The sequence below is a fragment of the Callorhinus ursinus genome, unplaced genomic scaffold, assembly GCF_003265705.2.
Source record: "Callorhinus ursinus isolate GAN/ISIS: 27379988/994484 unplaced genomic scaffold, GSC_fseal_2.0 scaffold2, whole genome shotgun sequence".
NCBI classification, from domain to species: domain Eukaryota; kingdom Metazoa; phylum Chordata; class Mammalia; order Carnivora; family Otariidae; genus Callorhinus; species Callorhinus ursinus.
The window spans coordinates 68114821-68137032 of record NW_027397064.1 but is presented as its reverse complement, the minus strand read 5'-3'; the positions used below and the strand labels follow the sequence as shown (position 1 = coordinate 68137032).

The 22212-nt window shown below is 35.8% G+C and overlaps 1 protein-coding gene across 5 annotated transcripts in view; it reads left to right on the top strand.

Moving 5' to 3' along the window:
* Positions 1-22212, top strand: part of TANK (TRAF family member associated NFKB activator) — a 94474-nt gene that overhangs the window by 33743 nt on the left and 38519 nt on the right. For all 5 annotated transcript variants that reach the window (XM_025852624.2, XM_073883433.1, XM_025852631.2 and 2 more), the window contains exon 2: positions 2433-2580. In XM_025852624.2, the coding sequence (XP_025708409.1) occupies positions 2482-2580 (99 nt within the window). In that variant the 5' untranslated portion in view covers positions 2433-2481. The remainder of the gene's footprint in view (positions 1-2432; positions 2581-22212) is intronic.

Sequence of the window (22212 nt, the reverse complement as noted above, 5' to 3'; positions counted from 1 at the left end):
ATGGTCAGCTGATTTCAGTAAGAGTGCCAAGGCCATTCAGTGGGAAAAGAATATCCTTTAGTGCTAGGGCTGTAGGATAGCTGCATGCCAAAGAAAGAGTTTGGACCCCACCTCATACCATACATAGATTAACTGAATATGGATCAAAGATCCAAATGTAAAAGCTTAAAAGTATAAAATTCTTTAAAGGAAACATAGATGAAAATTTGCATGATTTGTATTAGGCAGCAATTTTTTAGATAGGACATGAGAAAAGCAAGCAACAAAAGAAAAAATAAATAGATAAAATCAGACATCAAAATTAAAAACACTATCAAGGAAATATCTGTAGATTGGAAGGGAAGTTTGCAAATTACATATATCTGATAAAGTTCAAATTTCCAGAATATATAAAGAAGTCTTACAAATCAATATGAGGACAAATAACCCAATTAAAAAGTGGACAAAGGAGTTGACTAGATAGACATTACTCTAAAGAAGATATACAGATAACCAATAAGCACTGGAAAGATTCAACATCTTTAGGGAAGTACAAATCAAAACTGTGATGAGATACCACTTCATACCCACTGGGATGCATATGATTTAAAAATGGATGATAAATGTTTGTGAAGATGTAGAGAAATTGGGACTCTTACTCATTACTAGTGAAGTATAACATGGTACACATCCTATGGAAGCAGCTTTGGCAGTTCCTTAAAAAGTTAAATAAGATTATCATCTAACCCAGCAATTCTGCTCCTAGGTATATATCCAAGAGAATTGAAAACCTGTTCACACAAGTATGCATACATAAATAGTATAGCTTTCTTCAGAATAATCAAAATATGGAAAGAACTCAAATGTCCATTAACTGAGGAATGGATAAACAAAATGTGGTATATTCACACAATGGAGTATTACTCAGACATAAAAAGCAATGAAGTACTGTTATATGCTACAACATGGATAAACCTCAGAAATTTTATGCCATGTGAAAGAAGTCAGACACAAAGGCCATATATTATATGGTCCCATTTATATGAAATGTCCAAAATAGACAAATCCATAGAGTCAGAAAGCAGATTAGTAATTGCTGGGGGATTGATGGGAGAGGGGAATTGGGACTAACTGCTAAAAAGTAGTTTATTTTTGTAGTGATAAAAATGTTCTGGAATTAGATAATGGTGATGATTGTACAACATAATGAATATACAAAAAGCCACAGAAATGTACACCTTTTTTTTTAAAGATTTTATTTATTTATTTGACACAGAGAGAAACAGTGAGAGAGAGAACACAAGCAGGGGGAGTGGGAGAGGGAGAAGCAGGCTCCCCGCTGAGCAGGGAGCCCGATGTGGGGCTCAATCCCAGGACCCTGGGATCATGACCTGAGTGGAAGGCAGATGCTTAACGACTGAGCCTCCCAGGCGCCCCTGAAATGTACACTTTAAAATGGTGAATTTTATGTTATATGAATTGTATTCTAATGTAAAATACAATTTTTTAAAAAGTGTTGTGTACCCAAAATAAAAGGACAAATGAAAGATTAGAGACTGAGATTATGAAGGATTTCCAATCATAAAGTGAAATAATTTGGTACCCCCAACCCCCCCCATGACTGATAGAGAACTTTATCTATTATGTGGCTTCAGAAGTTTAAGAAAGGTTCTGTGGTTTGGCTTTTACAGCTGGACAGGAAGAATCAGAATCATTACATGGCCCTCTGCTCAGAGGCAAGGAATGTGGTTAGAAATGTTAGTATGCAAATTGAGATGATAAAACCAAATTACCTCCACTCAGTAAATCACCTGTAGTTCAGAAACAGCAGGGAGGTTGGAAAACTAATAGGGAGTGTGGGTAGGACTGAAGGGATGTGATTTTTCTTTTTTAATGTACAATCCAACAGCAACTCTCCCTAGATTTTGTGCTAAAATAAGAGCATTTTCACACATTTTAATTGCTCTGCGATAACAACAGTGTGAACTCCATCCACAAACATTTATTATCTACTTAATTTTGCTCTAATTTCAGTGTAGCAAGAATTCACCTTGTAAGTGGGAATAACTGTCCGTTTAATAAAAAGAAATCCCTTCCCGCGTTGCTAATCCTATTGTGCATTTCTATAATAAAGTATTAATAACAAATGGCCTTTTATATTTCTCCATTTTAAGGTTACGTTTTTAGGTTACTATTTTCAAAGTAGCATCTTTATGAACTGGAACCCCACTTGCTCCTTGAACATTAGTAAAGAATATTAAAATTGAAGAAGTTAATGTTTCTTAAAATTTCTAATCAGGATTTTAGATGAGACTTATATGCCTTTATAAACTTCTATAGTACTTGGTGCTATAATGTTCATGATAAACTGTATGGAACTGTCTATAAGATGCATTTAGAGATGAGATTTGTATAATTTCATAGCTATCTAAATTGTTCTGATTATTTTCCAGACCTGTCATATACTCCATCCTTTATAGTGATGCTACAGAACAGAGAGGAATGGATAAAAATATTGGCGAGCAACTCAATAAAGCTTATGAAGCCTTTCGACAGGCATGTATGGATAGAGATTCTGCAGTAAAAGAACTACAGCAAAAGGTATATGGTTTTGGTTTTGAAGTTCTTATTTAATCTGGCAAATGGAAATTTGAGAATCTTTTGCAAGTGAAAAATATTGTATTGTGACAAACTTTCTTGAAGAACTGTAATAACTAAAACACTGAGATAAATATTAATAGATGAAATTTAAGATTCTTATTTGTTGTTTTTTATTAAAAAAAAAAAACATTGTGACCTGAAGGAATAGTTCATAAAGAGCATCATCCTCCATAAATAATTTTTAATTTTTAGTTTCAAAAGACGGTAATTAGAAGAAAGGTATATTTCCTAGGCATAAATTTAGTAGTTCCCAGGCACATGTCTGTTATTGGTCCATGATTAGGTCTTCACTGATCTGCAGCAAAAGGAGAAAAGTAAGAATGTAATGAACTTCTCATAATGCTAAATTTATCCAATTCAAAATTCTGTCCTTTATTCTCATACTGTGTTTCCATACTATCAGATTTTATGGCAGGATTTTATTAACACACACTTTTGTGAGATGTTAATGATAGAGTTTTTGTTTGCTTATTTACTATCACTATTTAGGAGTGTTTTGGGGGTCCCCAATACCAAAAAACACATTCTGTGTTGTCTAGAGGGATTCACAGGACTTAGCATCCAGTAACACTCACAGCTAAGATTTATTACAGTGACATGATAAAGATATACAGTCAGATCATTAATGTAAAACATCAGGCAGACTCTGGAGGGATCCACATGTAGGCCTCCTGTGCTCTTTCCCTCCAGTGAGGGGTCGCACAGAGTGCACCCTGCCTCCAGCTTCAAAAACTTAGTCACTCATGTGCAGTCCTTCTACATAGGGAACTCCATTTGAAACTCAAGAATTCGGGGTTTTTATTAAGAGCTGGTCACATAGATAGCCTATGTCAATCAAAATTTCAGACTCTTGGAAGGAAAGTAGGTCTTCACCATAAATCTCATCGTACAGTCTAATTAAGCTAGCACAACAGTCAACTTTATTTATCGACTTTATCACAAGTTCCCGGATGCCAGCCAAGGGCCAGCCTTGCAGTAGTTTCAACAGGCAGTTGAAAGTAGGAGATCTTAAATTGGTTACCTCATTTAAGAAACAATTTTATTAGCCTTAAAATTCTGAAGTCTATAATATGCTAGCCATGCAATTCTTAGTCTCTTCCATAAATATAGGAACTACACAATTCTCTTCATCCTTTCTACTTGACACATCTATAAAACTAGATGTTATAAGTACTTCCCTGTATTTCTCAGAAATCATTATTTGTGATTCTCCTGTTTATTTACAAAAGATTACTTCCAGTTATATGGGTAGACTTGTGGACTAGGTCTTCCTTAGGGGTACACAGAAACGGGGGCATAACAATGACAGGGAGTTTTCCAAATTATTGAAGTTTAGAATTTGGATTTCTTTGCCTTTCCAGTTCAGGTATAAAGCATAATCACGTTTTAAAAAACAAGAACAACAAAATCCCAACTTTTATTCTTCTTATTTTCCCATTAGGTTCGTTAAGAAACTTCAACAATCTTATACTTGTTCTAGGAAAGTTAGGAAACAGAATTAGGGAAGAGTATTGAGATATTCTTAGGTTGAGGCAGAAACAGAAATTTCTCTAACTGCTCCTCTGCCTTCACTGCCAATGGTAAGCAACCAGAAACTTGTGATTTAACCTTTTAACTACCATGGAAAAAGCCTTTGCTCACATCAGCAATTATCCAAAGGACAGTAAAGGGATATATATATATATATATGTGTGTGTGTGTGTGTGTGTGTATATATATATATATATATATATATATATACACATATATATATATTTTTTTAGTATTTGTCAAGTATTCAAGAATAAAAGAAAACATGTATACTCTCTATTCTTACATACTAAATTAAAATATCCTGATTTATTTAAGAAAAATCAATGAATGTCTGCTGTATGCTGGACCTTTGATGAGGTTCTAGGAATGCTGAAACAAGACATAGTTTATGCCCTTAAGGAACTTTCCAATAAGAAGGTAAAAAGGACTATTAATAGTTATTACCACAGTGTACTAAGGGCTACAGTGGAGATCTGTGGGGGCTAACAAATAAATACAAAGAAGAATCACCCAAATCAGTCTGGGAGGATCAGGTCATAAGCCCACTCTCAAGCCCAACGCTTGGGCTAAGATTAGGGGTTGGGTAAGTTAAGGGGGCGGGGGAGAAAACACAAAAGTGAGGGAATGTGTGGTACATTCCATATACAATAAGGTGATTCTGTGGCTCCAACAAGAACAATAAAGAAGTACAGGAAAAGAACCTGTGAAGGTAGATTAGGGCCCTATCATGAGGAATATGACCAAGTAGTTCATACTGTATTCTTATTCAATACAAATTTACTGAGGGATTAATATATATGCTTTAAAAGAGTCTTCCTGACATTGGGATATAGGATAGAGGACAATGTGGAATTCAGGCTCAGTAAGCATGGAGATGATAAACAATGGTCTAAGAGCCAGGAATATAAAAATAAGTGGCAGTCATCAAGTTGCACTTTATGAATTTTTATATATGTGTGTGTGTATAATATATATAATATATGTATAATTATATATAAACATCTCTTAATAAGCATATGTTATATAGTTAGCCCTTGAACAGTGCAGAGGGGTTAGGGGTGCTGACCCCCCACGTAGTCAGAGATCTGCATGTAACTTTTGATTCTCTAAAAACATAACTGCTAATAGTCTACTGTTGACTGGAAGCCTTACCAATAACCGATAAACAATTGATTAACACATATTTGGTATGTTATATGTATTATATACTGTATTCTTACAATAAAGTAAGCTAGAGAAAAGAAAATATTAAGAAAATCATAAGGAAGAAAAAATGTACTTATATATAGTAATGTACTATATTTATTGGAAAAAAATCCACATATAAGTGGACCCATTACTGTTGAAGGGTCAACTGTACATATATTATACTTCAATGTAAAAAAAATAAATCAGTGGCACTCATTTCAAGCAGTCAATATGAGAACTTAAATTAAGCATTAAGGATGAATTAAGAGATCTAAGATTTATTTAGGAAATAGAATGGAAAGCAGGTGGCACCTGAATGTAGGCCACTTCTGAGTGTGATAACATAGATTTCTAGGATGATACCCAGGTATCTGGAATAGAAAACTGGATTGATGGTGGTGCTGATGACTAAAAGGATCGGTAGAGAAGAAGATACAGATTTATAGATGGGGAAATAAAATGCGTAATTAGGTTTTAGTTGCCAGGTTTAGTTACCTGCGGGACATGCAGGTTAAATTGTCCAATGGATAGTTGCAAATATGGAACTAGAAGCCTTTATTATAGCCTTGAATAAAATAGTATTTCCAGGTTCGAGTGTAGGGCAAAGGGGTATTTGAAAGATAAGAGTGTGAGAGGAAGGAAATAAGGCCAACCAGTTGGGCATTAGAGATTCAAAACTAGGTTAAAGGATTGACTATGAAACAAAAGGAGAAACACCTATTCCTCTGAGAAGTGGAAGGAACAAGAAAAAAAAATAGGTGTACACAAAGATAAGTTTGCAGATCAGAAATGGTGGTGGCAGGAAGTTAGCAGGGTTATCATCCATCATTTATATGTGGAATCTAAAGAAGTCAAATGGTTACCAGGGGTTAGGAGGTGGGGATAAGACTGATGCTGTTTAAGGATATAAACTTATAAATGTATAAACTTATAATGAGTTGTGAATAAGCCATAAAGATCTAATGCACAGTATAATGAATATAGACAATAATATTGTACTATAATTATATAATTGTGATAAATATTGCTATAAGAGCAATCATATTACAATATGTAAATATATCGAAGTAGCACACTGTATACCTTGAATTTACATAATGTTCCATGTCAAATTTATTCAGTAAAAAAATAGTTATAATGTAAGAGTCTATTTTTTTTCTGTGAAATACAAGGTGAGGTCATCTGAGTGAAGTGATTTTAGGATATTCTGAGAGCAGTAGTAAAGAATTGAAACAGCTTCAGTTAAGAAATGAGAGAAGAAAAATGTTACATCCAACATTTACTGAATTTTTGGTGATAATCCATGTTTGTGGTCGTTTTTTTCAGTGGCTTTCTTGGTATAGAAGTGGAATGAGCAGATGGCCAAATCCAGGATTAGGAGATTGCAGAGTTAAGAATAGAAAAATGGTTAGGTGGCTAGAAAATGAGTACAAAAACAATTGAAATTGTGTGCTTTGAAATACAAACTAACATCAGAAAGAAGTTAATCTAGGAGTCTAATAGACTAAGAACAAAAAGAGGGTTTATGTCTGAGGTCTCCATGAAGTAAGAGAACAGATACAGAAGGAGTAGAAGAATGTGAGAGGTCTATTAGTAATAGATTATTACTAATGAGTTTTTGAATTGATTAGGATCTTCTGTTTTCATAATGTGTCATGAAAGTGGGTAGCCGGAGTGGGATTGAGAAATTCAAGAAACAGATCTATTAGAGCACTTCTCCTAAAGTGCTAAGATCAGGAGCATTTGGAGAGACTGTGAAAGGAAGAGCCAAGGGGCACTGGGTGGCTCAGATGGTTAAGCGTTTGCCTTCGGCTCAGGTCATGATCTCAGGGTCCTGGGATCGAGCCCCACATCAGGCTCCCTGCTCAGTGGAGAGTCTGCTTCTCCCTCTCCCTATGACCCTCCTCCCTGCTTGTGCATGCATGCTCTCAAATAAATAAATAAACTTTTTTTTTTTTAAAGGAAGAGCCAAAAATCTTGAATGTGAGAGAATGACTGGGTATGTTGTAAGATAAACAGTTTCGATGGGAGACTGGTATAATTGAATGCCTTGTGGATGGCCTTTTGCTTAATTTAAAGGACTAATGGTTCAGAAGTAGCAATGATGAGGCAAGATAGTGCATATCTTTTTGTTCCTCCATTTCCTATTCCATCCATTGCCCAACCCCTGTGATTTAATGTAGACAGTTTCATATGAGGACACGGCAGAGGCATCTTTATCCTCAGAAGACAATGTAATAATTCCCATTTTAAAGCAAGTTACCAGTCTTTTTGAAAGTCAGATTTATTGGCATTACATTCTCTATAGTATAATGAAATAGGAGTTCTGACATAAAATTTTATACTTTGATCTCATTATGTTTTTTTATTAACTTTTTTCTAAAATGTTATTGTGAAAAGACCTGTATACTTTTGATATTTCTTGGGATTTTGTTTTATGGAACATTTGTTTTGTTTTGTTTTTTTAATTACAGCATCAGAGGTGCCAAGTGTAAATCACTAATTTTTTCCAATCTACTCCCAGAAATGAAATTGAACTTTGAAGTAAAACAAGCTAGATAGGGCGCCTGGGTGGCTCAGTTGGTTAAGCGACTGCCTTTGGCTCAGGTCATGATCCTGGAGTCCCGGGATCGAGTCCCGCATCGGGCTCCCTGCTCGGCGGGGAGTTTGCTTCTCCCTCTGACCCTCCCCCCTCTCATGTTCTCTCTCTCTCTCATTCTCTCTCTCAAATAAATAAATAAATCTTTAAAAAAAAAACAAGCTAGATATTCCTCATTTAAAATCTTTAGTAATAAAGTGACAAATACAAGCTCTCTTATAGTATGAAAATTAGAGCAAAGGCTCTGGTGATTTTGGTAAAGGAAATTATTACTTGATTTTATTTTATTTGGATATTTTGAGTTCAAATGTAAGATTAGTCAGGGGAAGATGATCAGCAGGCAGTTGAAGTGTGGATCCTTAAAGTAAGCTCCCAGTTGGAAATACCAATTTGGGAATCATCTTCACAGAGATACTTGGAGTGATGGGAGGAGGAAGTACCAATGGGAAAGAGAACAGAGCAAGAGAAGAAGAAAAGCAAGAGGACAACCTTGGAGAAGTTGCCTGGCATTCTGATGGCAAAAAGGCCCCAAGGGCTGTGCTATCAGTGAGTCTACCTGCCCTTCCTAACATTATGCGTAAAGAATTGGTCTTAGTGACATCAGCAAGATGGCAAAGTAGGAAGTGGCAGGCCCTTGTTCAGATTGATTGAAATAATTTTAGAGGAGCTCTGGAAATCAGTGATCTTCAGCAACCAAGCAGACCCTAGTCAAGAAAAAGCCATATTCAAAACTGTAGGAAATTTCCTGGCATTTCTACTTGCCCTGGACCCACTCCCTGCCCATGGTGGTGTGGTGAAGTTGGGAGGAAGTAACCCAAATTCTTGGTTCCCTCCCTCAGAAAGGAAGGAGCAAGGTAGAACTTGTTTGAAACATCCTGACCTGTCTGTGGACTATCCAAGGGACTGTTTTCTGTCTCACTTGACTTGGAGCTCAGAGTTGGGAATGGTAGCATAGTTTAGGTCTCAGGCTGGAAGCTGTGGAAGGCAGTATTGGGTGGCATAGCATGTGGAAAGAGGCTGCAGTGAACATCTAAGTGTAAGAGATTGAAGGAAGAGGAATATAATAAACATCTAAGGTCCTAAGAAGGTGGGGTAAGACTTTTTGAGAAGTTAACATATTTCCAACCAGCCAGGGGAAATCAGAAACAAATACACACTAGCCCAAACAAGACACACTCAGAAAATACCAGGAAGACCATAAAGCTTTACCCTGAGCTAATCAGAAGGCTAACGGGCCTGCTAATTAGTGAAGATCTTTCACACCTGGTGGCAAAGACTAGGAGAGTTTATTCACATACCCCAGTTTTCAACAAATTACAAGGCCTACAAAGAAACAGGGAAATGTAGCCCTTTTTAAAGAATATCATAAATTTCCAGAAATAGCCCTTGATAAACATGCTTCAGACTTACTAGACAAAGACTTCAAAACACTGTCATAAATATGCTCCAAGAGCTAAAGGAAAACAAAATGAAATGAGGAAAGCAATAATATAAACAAAATGAGAATATTAACAATGAGACCAAGTTTTTTTTTTTTTTTTAAGTGAGACATTCTGGAATTAAAAAATAGAACATATGAATTGAAAATTGCACTAGAGGGGTTCAGGGGCAGACTTGAACAGGCAGAAGAAAAAAAATCCATGAACTCAAAAATAGGTTGTTTGAAATAATGGAGTCTGAGGAGCAAAAAGAAAAGTGAGCAGAGCCTAAGAGATTTATGGGACACTATCAAGTGGAGCAATATACACATTATAGGAGAAGGTAAAGAGAGAGAAATTAAAGAAATAGAAAAAAAATAGATTGTTTGAAGAAATAATAAATGATAACTTCCCAAATTTGGGGAACAACACGGATATACAAGTCCAAGAAGCTCAACAAATTCTATGTAGGATAAATCCAAAGAGCCCTCTGTCAAACTACATTATAATCAAACTGTCAACAAAAACAAAAAAAGAATCTGGAAAGCATCAACAGAAAAGGGACTCATCACGTAGAAGGGAGGCCCCAATAAGACGGTCAGTGAATTTCTCAGCAGAAACCTTGCAGGCTAGAAGGCAACGGGATGATATTATTAAGGGCTATAAGAAAGAAACCTGTTAACCAAGTATACTGTACATCTGGTCAGACTGTCCTTGAAATGAGGGAGAAATTCAGATTTTCCCAGACAAACAAAAGTGGAGAGTTCATTACCACTAGACCTGACCTAGAAGAAATGCTGAAGAGTGTCCTTCAAGTTGAAATGAAAGGGTGCTAGATAGTAACTTGAAGCCATATGAAACTATAAAGTTCTCTGTAAAGGTAAATATGTAGACAAATTATTAAAAAACTGGTATTGTTGTAATTTTGATTTGTAACTCCACTTTTTATTTTCTACAGGATTTAAAAGACATATATAGAATAATTACTTTAAAAGATTTTATTTATTTATTTGAGAGAGAAAGAGCACAAGGTGGGAGGGCCAAAGGGAGAAGCAGACTCCCCATGCTGAGCAGGGAGCCCAATGCGGGCCTCGATCCTGGGACTCCGGGATCATGACCTGAGCTAAAGGCAGTCACTCAACCAGCTGAGCCACTCAGGCATCCAGAAAAATTACTTTAAATCTATATTAATGGGTCCACAATATATAAAGATGTAATTTGTGACATCAGTAACAAAGTAGGGAGGTAGAGCTATAAAGTTGGAGAGTTTTATATGCAATTCAAGTTAGTTTGGTATCAAGTTAAGATATTGTCATAACTTCAGGATGTTGTATGTGGTCTCAGTTGTAACCTCAAAGAAAATATCTACAGAATATACACAAAAGGAAAGGGGAAGAGAATCAAAATGTGTAAATGTGTCACTACAAAAAAATCAACTAAACACAGAGGAAGGCAGTAATGGAGGAAACGAAGAACAAAAAGCTGTAGGATATACAGAAAACAACAAAATGGCAAAAGTAAGTACTTCCCTGCTGGTATTTACTTTGAAGTGTAAATGGATCAAATACTCTAATCAAAAGACATAGGTTAGGAGAATGGATAAAAAACAGAATCCCACTATGTGTTATCTACAAGCCTCACTTTAGATTTAAGCACATGTATAGGTTGAAAATGAAAGGATGGGAAAAGATTCAATGCAAATAGTAACCAAAAGAGAGCAAGGGTGTCTATATTGATATCGGACGAAACAGACTTTGTATCAAAGTTTTTTATAGAAGATAAAGAGGGGCATTATATAATGAAAAAATTATCAGTTGTCAAAAAGATATAGTAATTATATATGCACTGAACATCAGAACTCCAAAATATATGATGCAAACATTGACAGTATTCAAAGAAGAAATGATAGCTCTACAGCAACCCTGGGGCACCTGGGTGGCTCAGTCAGTTGATCATCTGACTCTTGGTCCTGGCTCAGGTCTTGATTTCATGGTTGTAAGTTCAAGCTTTGCATTGGGCTCCACGCTGGGCATGGAGCCTACTTAAAAAAAAAAAAAAAGACTTCAGTACCCTACTTTCAGCACTTTCGAAAAGGGACAGAGCAACGAGATTAGAAGATCAGTAAGGAAAATGAGATCTTGAACAACACTGTAGACCAGTTGGAACTGACAGACGTATATAGAATACTCCACTCAATAACAGCAGAATTCACATTTTTCTCAAGTTCATGTGGAACAGTATCCAGGATCGCCCATATGTTAGGCCATTAAAAATGACTTAATAAGTTAAAAGATTGGAATCATGCAGAGTATCTTTTCTAATCACAATACAATGAAACTAGAAATCAACAACAGAAGGAAAACAAGGAAACTAAAAAATATGTAGAAATTAACACAGTCTTAAACAGCTAGTTTAAAGAAGAAATCACAAGGGAAATTAAAAAATATCTTAAAACCATAAAAATGAAAACAGAATACCAACACTTACGGGATGCAGTGAAAACTCTGCCAAGAGGGAGAGTAAATACTTAGATTAAAAAGAAGAAAGATCTCAGGCGCCTGGGTGGCTCAGTTGGTTAAGCGACTGCCTTCGGCTCAGGTCATGATCCTGGAGTCCCGGGATCGAGTCCCACATTGGGCTCCCTGCTCAGCAGGGAGTCTGCTTCTCCCTCTGACCCTCTTCCCTCTCGTGCTCTCTATCTCTCATTCTCTCTCTCTCAAATAAATAAATAAAATCTTAAAAAAATAAAAAATAAAAAGAAGAAAGATCTCAAATCAGTAACCTGAGTTTACCTTAGGAAACTAGACAAGGAAGCACAGACTAAACCTAAGCTAGCAGAAAGAAGGAAATGGAGATTAACAGTCATTAAAAAGTTCAAAGAATGCCTAGTACCCAGTGGCTTCATGGTGAATTCTGCCAAACATTCAAAGAGGAATTACCACCAGTCCTTCTCATACTCTTCCAGAAATCGAACAGGATGGAACATTTCTTAATACACTCTATGAGCCCATCATTACCCTTATACCAAAGCCATACACAGACATTGCAAGAAAACTGCAGACTAATATTTTTTATGCAAAAATCCTCAACAAAATACTAGGAAACCAAATTCAACAGCATATTAAAAGGATTATACACCTTGACCAAGTGAGATTTATTCTTGCGATGCAAAAGTGGTTCAGCATACAAAATCAGTCAATGGAGTACATCACTTTAACAGAATGAAGAGGGGGAAAACTACATGATAATTTCAACTGATACAGAAGAAGCAGTTGACAAAATTCAAACCCCTTTAAAACCTTTTAAAAACACTCAACAAACCAGGAATAGAAGGAAATATTTCAACATAATAAAGGCCATTTATGAAAACCCCACAAGTAACATAATACTCCATAGTGAAAGGCTGGAGGCTTTTCTTGTAGGATAGGAGTAAGACAAGGATGCCCACTGATACCACTTTTGTTCAACATAGTACTGGAAATCGTACCCAGAGCAATTAGGCAAGAAAAACAGTATCCAAATTGGAAAGGAGGAAGTAAAATTATCTCTGTTTGCAGATAATCTTATATGGAGAAAACCTCTTAGAGATTCCACCAAAAAAACCCTGTTAGAACTAATAAATTCAGGGGCACCTGGGTGGCTCAGTCATTAAGCATCTGCCTTCGGCTCAGGGCATGATCCCAGGGTCCTGGGATCAAGCCCCGCATCGGGCTCCCTGCTCCGCGGGAAGCCTGCTTCTCCCTCTCCCTCTCCCCCTGCTTGTGTTCCCTCTCTCACTGTGTCTCTGTCAAATAAATAAATAAAATCTTTAAAAAAAAAAAACTAATAAATTCAGCAGAGTTGTAGGATACAAAATCAATGCACAAAAATTAGTAGCATTCCTATACATAACATTAAACAATCTGAAAAAGAAATTAAGAAAATTCCATTTGCAATATCATCAAAATAAATAATATACTTAGGAATAAACTTACCCAAGTAGATGACAGACTTATACACTAAAAATTAAAAAACACTGCTGAAAAAAATAAGATATCAACAAATGGTAGAAAATTCTGTGTTCATGGATTGGATTTACCTTTCACCATATACAAAAATTAACTCAAACCAGAACCTAAATATAAGAGCAATTACTATAAAACTCTTAGAAGAAGTCATAGGGAGAAAATTTCTTTACATTGGATTTAGCAGTGATTTCTTGGGTAGGACACCAAAAGATTAGGCAACAAAAGAAAAATTAGATAACTTGGACTTCATCAAAATTAAGGCAGCCCAAGGAATGTGAGAAAATATTTGCAAATTATATATCTGATAAGGGATAGATATCTAGACTATATAAAGAAACTGCTACAGCTCAGCAACAAAACCTGAGTTAAAAATAGGCAAAGGGTGTGAATAGACGAAGTTATACAAATGACCTGTAAGCACATGAAGTGATCCTCAGCATTATTAGCCATTGGGAAAATGCAAATCAAAACCACAATGAGATGCAAGTTCATACCAGTCGTATTGGCAAAGATATGGAGAAGTTAGAATTCTTGTACATTGCTGATGGAACTGTAAAATGGTATAGCTCCTGTGGGAAATGTATGGTATTTCCTCAAAAAAATAAACATAGGATTACCATATGACTCAGCAATTCCACTTCTGGGTATATACCCCAAAGAATTGAAAGCAGGGACTTGAAGAAATATTTGTATATCCATGTTCATAGCAACCTTACTTATAATAGAAGATGGAAGCAACCTAAATGTCCATGGATGGATAAATGGATAAACAAAATGCAGTATATACATAACAATGGAATTTATTCAGCCTTTAAAAGAAGGAAATTCTGACACATCGTACAACATGGATGGACTTTGAAGATTTTATGCTAAGTGAAATAAGCTAATCACAAAAGGACATATAGATGTATGATTCTGCTTATGAGGTACCTAGAGTAGTCAGATCATAGAGACAAAGTAGTAGGGTGGTTCCTAGAGGCTGAGGGAAGTGAATGGAGAGTTAGTATTTAAAAGCTACAGAGTTTCGGTTGAGGAAGATGAAAAAGTCCTGAGGATAGTTTGTGGTGATGATTACACAACATTGTGAGTATACTTAATGCCACAGAACTGGACGCTTAAGATTGGTTGAAATGGCAAATTTTATTTATGTATTTTACCACAACTTTTAAAAAATCTGTTGCAAAAAAGGAAAAGAATGGGTGTAACCTGGATTCTCTTACTAGCTATGTTTTATTGCTGTTCATCTGTTCGTACAAACTCACTAGCCTTTTACCACTTAGTTGTCCATACTCCAAGCCAGTTCTTCTCTTCGTGTTTCTGTGAAAAAGTACAGTTTAAGACTCCTATTTAAGAAGTCAATGTGCTACATCCATTTAAGAGCATTCTGTCAAGCAAAGGCATCCGAGTATTACAAATTAATGAGGGAAACAAAGCCAAATAAAGGCAGGTAAGTGATTTTTAAAATACTACTGGCTGAAATTACAAAAGCAGCACATGCATATTGAAAAAAATGCAAATAATTCAAAATATACAGAATATAAAATGATTGTCTTCTCCCTTACTCTCCAGGGGTAAGCATTGTTAGTAATTTATGGACCATATTTTTCGAAAAATAGAATGGTGCTAATCTGAAAAAGATTAAAATTTTTCAAAAATGTCTTTAACTTTGGAGCACCTGGGTGGCACAGTTAGGCATCCTACTCTTAGTTTTAGCTCAGGTCATCATCTCAGGATCATGAGATCAAGCCCCATGTCGGGCTCTGCGCTCAGCAGGGAATCTGCTTAAGACTCTCCCTCTCCCTCTGCCCCTCCCCACTGTGCAGGAATGCACACGTGTGCACACGCGCTCTGTCTTTCTCTCAAATATCTTTTTTAAAAATGTCTTTATCTTCACCATCATCATCACTAAAATTTATCAAAGCTATCAAAGCTATCAAAGCTATCACTATTTATCAAATTAATCAAAATTTATTAAACAAGAATGTTTACCAAAGTGCTTTATACAGTCACCTAATTTAATCATTATACAAATCTTGTGAGGAAGTATTTTCATTTTTTAGATGAGGAAAAGGAAGTGCAGAGAGGTGAAATAACTTGCCCACAACCATGTATCTAATAAGTACTAAAGCTAGTAGAACTGTGATTTGAAAAAATCTACCTGACTGTAAATATCATGTCTATAACTTCTTTGCCTAAAATCATCAATAGTCTTTCAGACTCATACATAATAGGGCTACCTCATTCCATTTAAGGGCTGACCGTATCTCTTGTATTACCTCTTCCTTTTTTAACATTCCAGATAGCATGTTTGATTTTCCTCATTTCTTCTTGAGTCCCATTTCCTTAATCTCTTTTGTAGGTTTATTCTCTACCACCAGGCCCCAGTACATTTTAGTTTTTCAAGACTTTCTTCACTTATTTTATGTTCTTACATGAGCTATCTCATCTTCTGTAATTTCAGATACCTATGACAATGACTCTTAAATTTATCTCCCTACTCCAGATCTGCCCTCTGAGCTCTATCTCATTGCTACTTGGAAGGATATTAAACTGAATGTCCAGACCTCCACTAATTTTTCCTCATCTGTATCATTTCAAAGGAGTAATGAGTTTTACAAACTGCTGTGGAGAATTATACTGCCTTTCATTTATCCTAAATTACCTCACTTAAATTTCAAAGGATGATGCCTCATTCTATTACTAGCATCCTGCTGTTGATCATCAAGTATATTTACTTTCCCTGGCCGCTAAGTAGTTTTTCTCTTTTAGTTCAATACCAAATTTTCCATTGTTATGCCTAGGCACTCTTGCCACCATGCCATTAAATTGTATTAGAATCTCTCATTTTAAGAACACATAACTATTTTTAGCTTTTCCTTCCAATATAGCCTTTATTCTACTCCATACTAAAATGTCACCTATTCCCAGATAATGCTGAACCAGTTGCATCCTCTTTCTCATTACATTCTAAAACAGAAAAGAAAATTATCATTCGTTGAATGAATACATTTTACAAGTTTCACATACTTTTTATGTAAATCCTCCTAGCCTGGCAAAGTAGATATAGTTAGCCCATTTTCAAATGAAGAAACTGAGACTCGGAAATAAGTTAATTTTTTTCAGCCAATGTGGCAGAATGTATACTGAAACTAGGTTTATCTGAATCCAGATTTATTTTACTAACCTAGCTAAATCACAGCCCATTCCAGGTATTCAAACTGTTCTTCCTATTACTATGAATAACCTATTTTGGGTTCTTCTTTTCTTGGGTGAATCCTTACTTTGTGATTTTTATGTCTCGTATGAAAAGAGGTTGGAGTATAATGCTTGTTACTGATTGTTCTTTCATTCATTCTACAATTTATGATGTCCCAGGTACATAATAAATGCTGGGGATTCAAAGATAAATAAAACATAGAGCATGCACTTAAAAGGTTCATAATCTGATATCGCTTATTCTGTTTGTTGCCTTGTGTAAGCATTCATATGTACCCATGCTGAGAGGTCTTCTGATTGCTCCAAAGTAGAAGGATGTTTTAATCACAGTAGCCCCTGACATGGACAGCTTTTAATATGCTTACAGAATAAGAGAAGAAACTCTTACACAGGGCAGTGGTAGAGTTGGTTTGGTCCTTGAATTAGTTACTGTACAGGATAAACTATTGTTAACAAGAGACCAAGAAGTACTGTGCTTAAATAAGATAGAAGTTTATCCTCATGCAACAGTCCAAAGGTGAATAGCCAGGGATAGTGAGGCAGCTCTACCATTCCTTAAACTAAGGTCTCCCTCTCTGGAATCACAGTGGCCGTTCAACTTGTTAACATTTCCCTGCCAGTGAGAAAAGAGAAACATGGAAGAGCAGATAGCTTTCTTTTAATTACGCAGTCCAAAATTTGTACAGGTCACTTCTGTTCACATCCTATTAACAGAACTTAGACATATGGTCATATGGCTGTAAATATATTCTCAACTAGATGACCATGTGTCCAGGTAAAAGTCTGTATTACTGAAAGAAAAAACAAAAATGTATATGGGGGAATAATTAGCAGTCTTTGCCACATCTTTTGACTGACTAGGCTAAAGTTGCTGGAGAGTATCAAATATCACAAGAGTCTATAATGTGGACTTAAAATATTTAATCAGTTTTATTACTTATACCAAGTTGTTTCTCATCCATTTCTGCCACTGTTCTGTGAAAGAAACAAAATATATTTAATAAAGACTTAAGTATCCTCTATTGGTTCTTAGACCATCTTTTCAAAAGAAGAATCAGTAATAAAATAATTAAAACATTTTGAAATTTTAAAATTGCCATTTAAAATCAGATTACCATATTCATAAATGAATTGTTTCAGAAAACTTCCTACAGCTGATCTCTTGCTTTTCCCAAGATCTTTGCATTATGTAAAAAGAAAATATAAATCTCCTTCGTTAAAAAGAGAAATGTGGAGGGATGCGTGGGTGGCTCAGTCAGTTAAGCAGTTGACTGTTGATTTCGGCTCAGGTCATGATATCCTGGGATCCAGCCCTGCCTCAGGCTCTGCACTCAGTGTGGAGTCTGCTGGAGATTCACTCTCACTCTCCCTCCGCTCCTCCCTCTGCTCATGCTCTTTCTGTCTCTCAAAATAAACCTTTAAAAAAAAATTTTTTTTTAATTTTAAAACATATTTGTCTTTTCTTGCCGTTCTTGGTTAAAAGTGAAAAATCAACAATGTCTTGTATACAAAGGTAGAAATCTCTTAATTATAAGATAGTTCAGGTGATTACAAAGAAAATTCCCTTTCTTTATACTGCAAAGAAAAGGGAAGGATACAGAATATTTAGAGCCATCCCATTTGCTAAGAGCCTTACTGACTAATCAATGAGTCTAAGATGAAATCCTCAAAACTAAATTTAACCATGCACTGTCTTTTTGTCATAAATTACAGATCCAAACTTTTTTTTTTAGATTTTATTTATTTATTTGAGAGAGAGTAAGCAAGAGAGAGAGAGAGAAAGCACGAGCTGGGGTAGGGGCAGAGGGAAGGGGAGAAGCAGACTCCTCGCTGAGCAGGGAGCCCAATGCAGGGCTTAATCCCAGGACTCTGGGATCATTACCTGAGCCGAAGGTAGATGCTTAACCAGCTGAGCCACCCAGGTGCCCCAGATCCAAACATTTTTCTGACAACAAACGTTAAGCCATTAAGGATTGTGTTGTCAGACTGCTTTATCCTAGAGTTAGTCTTGACCCATCTGAAATGTAAAGTGTCAGGCTTATGTTACCTCTAAAAGCTTGTAAAATATGTTTTCTAGGATTGTATGAAGGTATAAAATGCCTTTATTATAGGTACTACTTTATTTAATAATGCCTTTACTTTCACTTAAGATGTGCATGGCTTCATTCTTTACCACCCTTCTTTTTTTTCCTTTCATCCCCCAAATCTGTAAAGTGTCTGTGGGATTGGAGCAGTTGATGCTTGTTTTTTTCTACTGAAGCTACTGGTATTGGAATAAAAGTGCTTCTGGCCATTTCTGATCAAAATTTTATTTCTTCTATTGTACATTGTCAGTACTTTGCCATAGGCTCATTTTCTACCTATCAAAATTTAAAATATTTGTATTATTTGTTCCAGATTTTTGTTTCCAGAAATATATCCTATCAAAACTTTTAGACAGGTATGCTAAGATACAAATTCAAGAAGATCCGTTAATAATTGGGAATGTTTAAATTATGATGTTCATTCAAAGATACTGTGAGCACCTACTCAGTATATTGTATCAGGGACTGTTCCAAGTACTGGGTTCATGGAATGGTGGTACATCCAGCAAAGCAGAGACTAGTCAGTCTCATAAATGTAAATTTTCAAACTCTCATAAGTATTAGGAAGAAATTAGAACATCTGTTAGGGACTTGACCTAATCTAGGAGGTCAGAGAAGATAGTCTTTTATGAAGGGCAGGGTGGGGGTGCTTTCCAGGTGTAAGGACCTATGTTATAAAGACTCATTGGCCTAAAAGAATTGAAAGTATAAGGGAAATGTGTAATGAGAAGAATCAGGGGCGAGACTGTATAGGGTCTTTAGAGACCACCATATTGAGGATTTGGGGTTCTGTATTTTGAATCAGTAATAAACCATTTAAGATATTTATGGGGAAAGAGTGGGAGGACTGAATGGGTGTTATGATTACATATGCGTTTTGCAAAACATAATGGCTACATTTGAGAGAATGGATTGGCTGATACATTTAGGGAGAGCAGTGAGGTTATTGCAGTAGTTAAGTAAGGTTGTGATGGCTTGAGTGTTGATGGCTACATTGGAGATAAAAAAGTGGATAGATTTGAGAGATTCAAGATTAAAATTGATGCTTTGTAATGGATTGACTACAGAACAAGTAGTTGTCAAGGATTGTTTTGGCTTTCTGCATAGATAGATAGTGGTGCCATATACAAAGAAGGAGTGCAAAGGACCTGATTTTGCAGGGAGCTAGGTGAGAGGAGGGAGAAAGAGAAGTTGGAGGGAAGAGATCATCCGTTCTGAATATGTAAAAGTTGAAATGCTTTCCCAACAGCACTTGGCCACAAAGATCAGGAGGAGAGACCTAGAAAGCTCAGAGGAGAGGTCTGGGTTAGAAGGAGAAATTTGAGCGTCTGGTATATAACCTGCCACTTCAGTTGAGATTGTTTAAGGAGAGGGTATATAGCAAAAAGAGGGTCTTGGTAGAACTGCATGTACTTACATGTTATGCCATAGGGGTTATTTAGGGGCTTGGGCTTTGGTGGTCAGGCAAACCTGAACTCAAATCCCAGCTCCACTGCCTACTGAGAAACTTGGGGCAGGTTATTTTGTACCTCTTTGTGCCGCAGTTTTCTCACCTGTAAAATAAGGGAAATAATCTACTTCAGAAGATTAAAGAACTAAAATGAAATAAAATAGAGCTCTGTGATTTTGGTGCATAGTTAAGTATTCAGTGAAATGATCATATGATGATAATGTATTGTTGAAAATTTTGGCTACAGAACAGTTTTTTAAAAATGTATCTTTCTTTTGTAAGTAACTTCTGTTACTTACATATCTGTATGTGCACAGAAGTTCTGAAAGGGTACATACTAAAGTGTCAGTAGTTAACTCAGGAGGAATGGAAGTCACAGTAAAGGAAAAGACTCACTTTTTACCTTGTACATATGTGGGGTTTTGTAATGGTAGTGATGGTAGACATTTTTGTTGTTTTTGCATTTTCTCAACAATTGTGCTACTTTTGTAATTTTTAACAGCCATTAATTGTTCCTTAATCATTTTTGACTATTTTTTCTTTTTGTAAACTTTGGACAACCAGGTTTTTAGTTTTTTTGCTTGACAGAATGTTTTTGATTCAGTGGAGGTACCACTGAGCTTTGAGCTTTTTTTTTTTTTTTTTTTTTTTTTTGAGCTTTGAGAGAGCTCAAAAAGAAACTTCTGAGTCCTGGGTTACAATGAACTAGAAGAAAGACTGAGAAAACTGGCTTAGAGCATGGGAAAGTTGTGTTGGGAGTCTGAATACATGTTGTCCATGTTCAGTGGTAATCAGGGCTTTAGTTAATGGATGCATACGCTACATGCTATGGTAACATATTATATAGATACCTTGCTCATTATTAAAGGAAAGGAACTAATATTTGCAAAAAGCTTATTATACACCAGATAATTTATACACACTATTTCCTTCAGTCCTTCCAGCAAATATCATTTTCATTTCAGAAAGAAAGAAACCAAAGCTCAGAGAGACTAATAAGTAAATTAATCAGAACCAAAACACAAGATCGTAAAATAAAAATAGTTTGTCATTCTTTACCATTTGGCATGCTGAGAAATTGGTGGCAGCACTGTCACTAAATAGTAGATAATCAGATTGATAATCTGATCTGTCAAATTACAGGTCTAGGTTAAGTCTTGATCGGGCTGGGGGGTGGGAGGATTGTATAGCAGGACTTGTAACCTAGTTATAAGAAAATATAGCAGAAAATGGTTGAAGACTAAGCTGTGTAAACCAAGATCTCTGAGTTGCTAATCCTATACAATGTCTTTTTTTAACTTAAAATTGAAGTTGATAATTTAGTTTACCCAGAGTTTCAAGATAAGGTAGTTTGTGATCAAAGTGTTATATATTGGGACAGTTATTATTTGTCTTACTTCATGAACTGGAGTTTCCTTATTGAGAGCATTTGTGGTAGCCTTCTATAAAGCTTTTGTTCTCTTTGTTAATCTTGGAACAGTCTGAAAGGTTTTTAAATTGAGATTCTTTTTTTAACCCGTTCAGTTTATTTAATTCCTATTGTCTTTATACCTGGAGGAAAACAGTGGTATTTTTCAGAACATTGAGGTTAGTTCTTGAGGATGAAAAGAGACAATGTTTGACCTTTTGCAAGTATCATTGATGACAAAGGGCACTTGAACTTTTGTTCCCCCATCTGGGAAATAAGTGCTTTGGAAAATATGAAAATGACAGTTTTCAGTGTCTAGGGAAAAAAAATTCAATTTATAGAACTGTTTTAATATTTATGAAACCCATGAAAACTTGAGCAGCTGTATACCCAAAATTATAGAGAATATGCTGCCTTAGTTTTGAAGATGAATTGAAATTTTCCCTGGATAAAGGGACAGTTCTAAAGATAAGCTTTCTGCTTTGTTTATGAGCAGGGAAGGACATGTATGAACGACCATCTTTAATAAACTTAAAATGTGTACTATATTGATGGGCATTGTTTTAAGTTTTGCTTTTGAACACTAAGAAAGAGTACAGAGTACATTACGGCACAAGTACCTAAGTACCTGTTTACCTCTTTAGATGCTGGTAGACCACTTGTTTTACT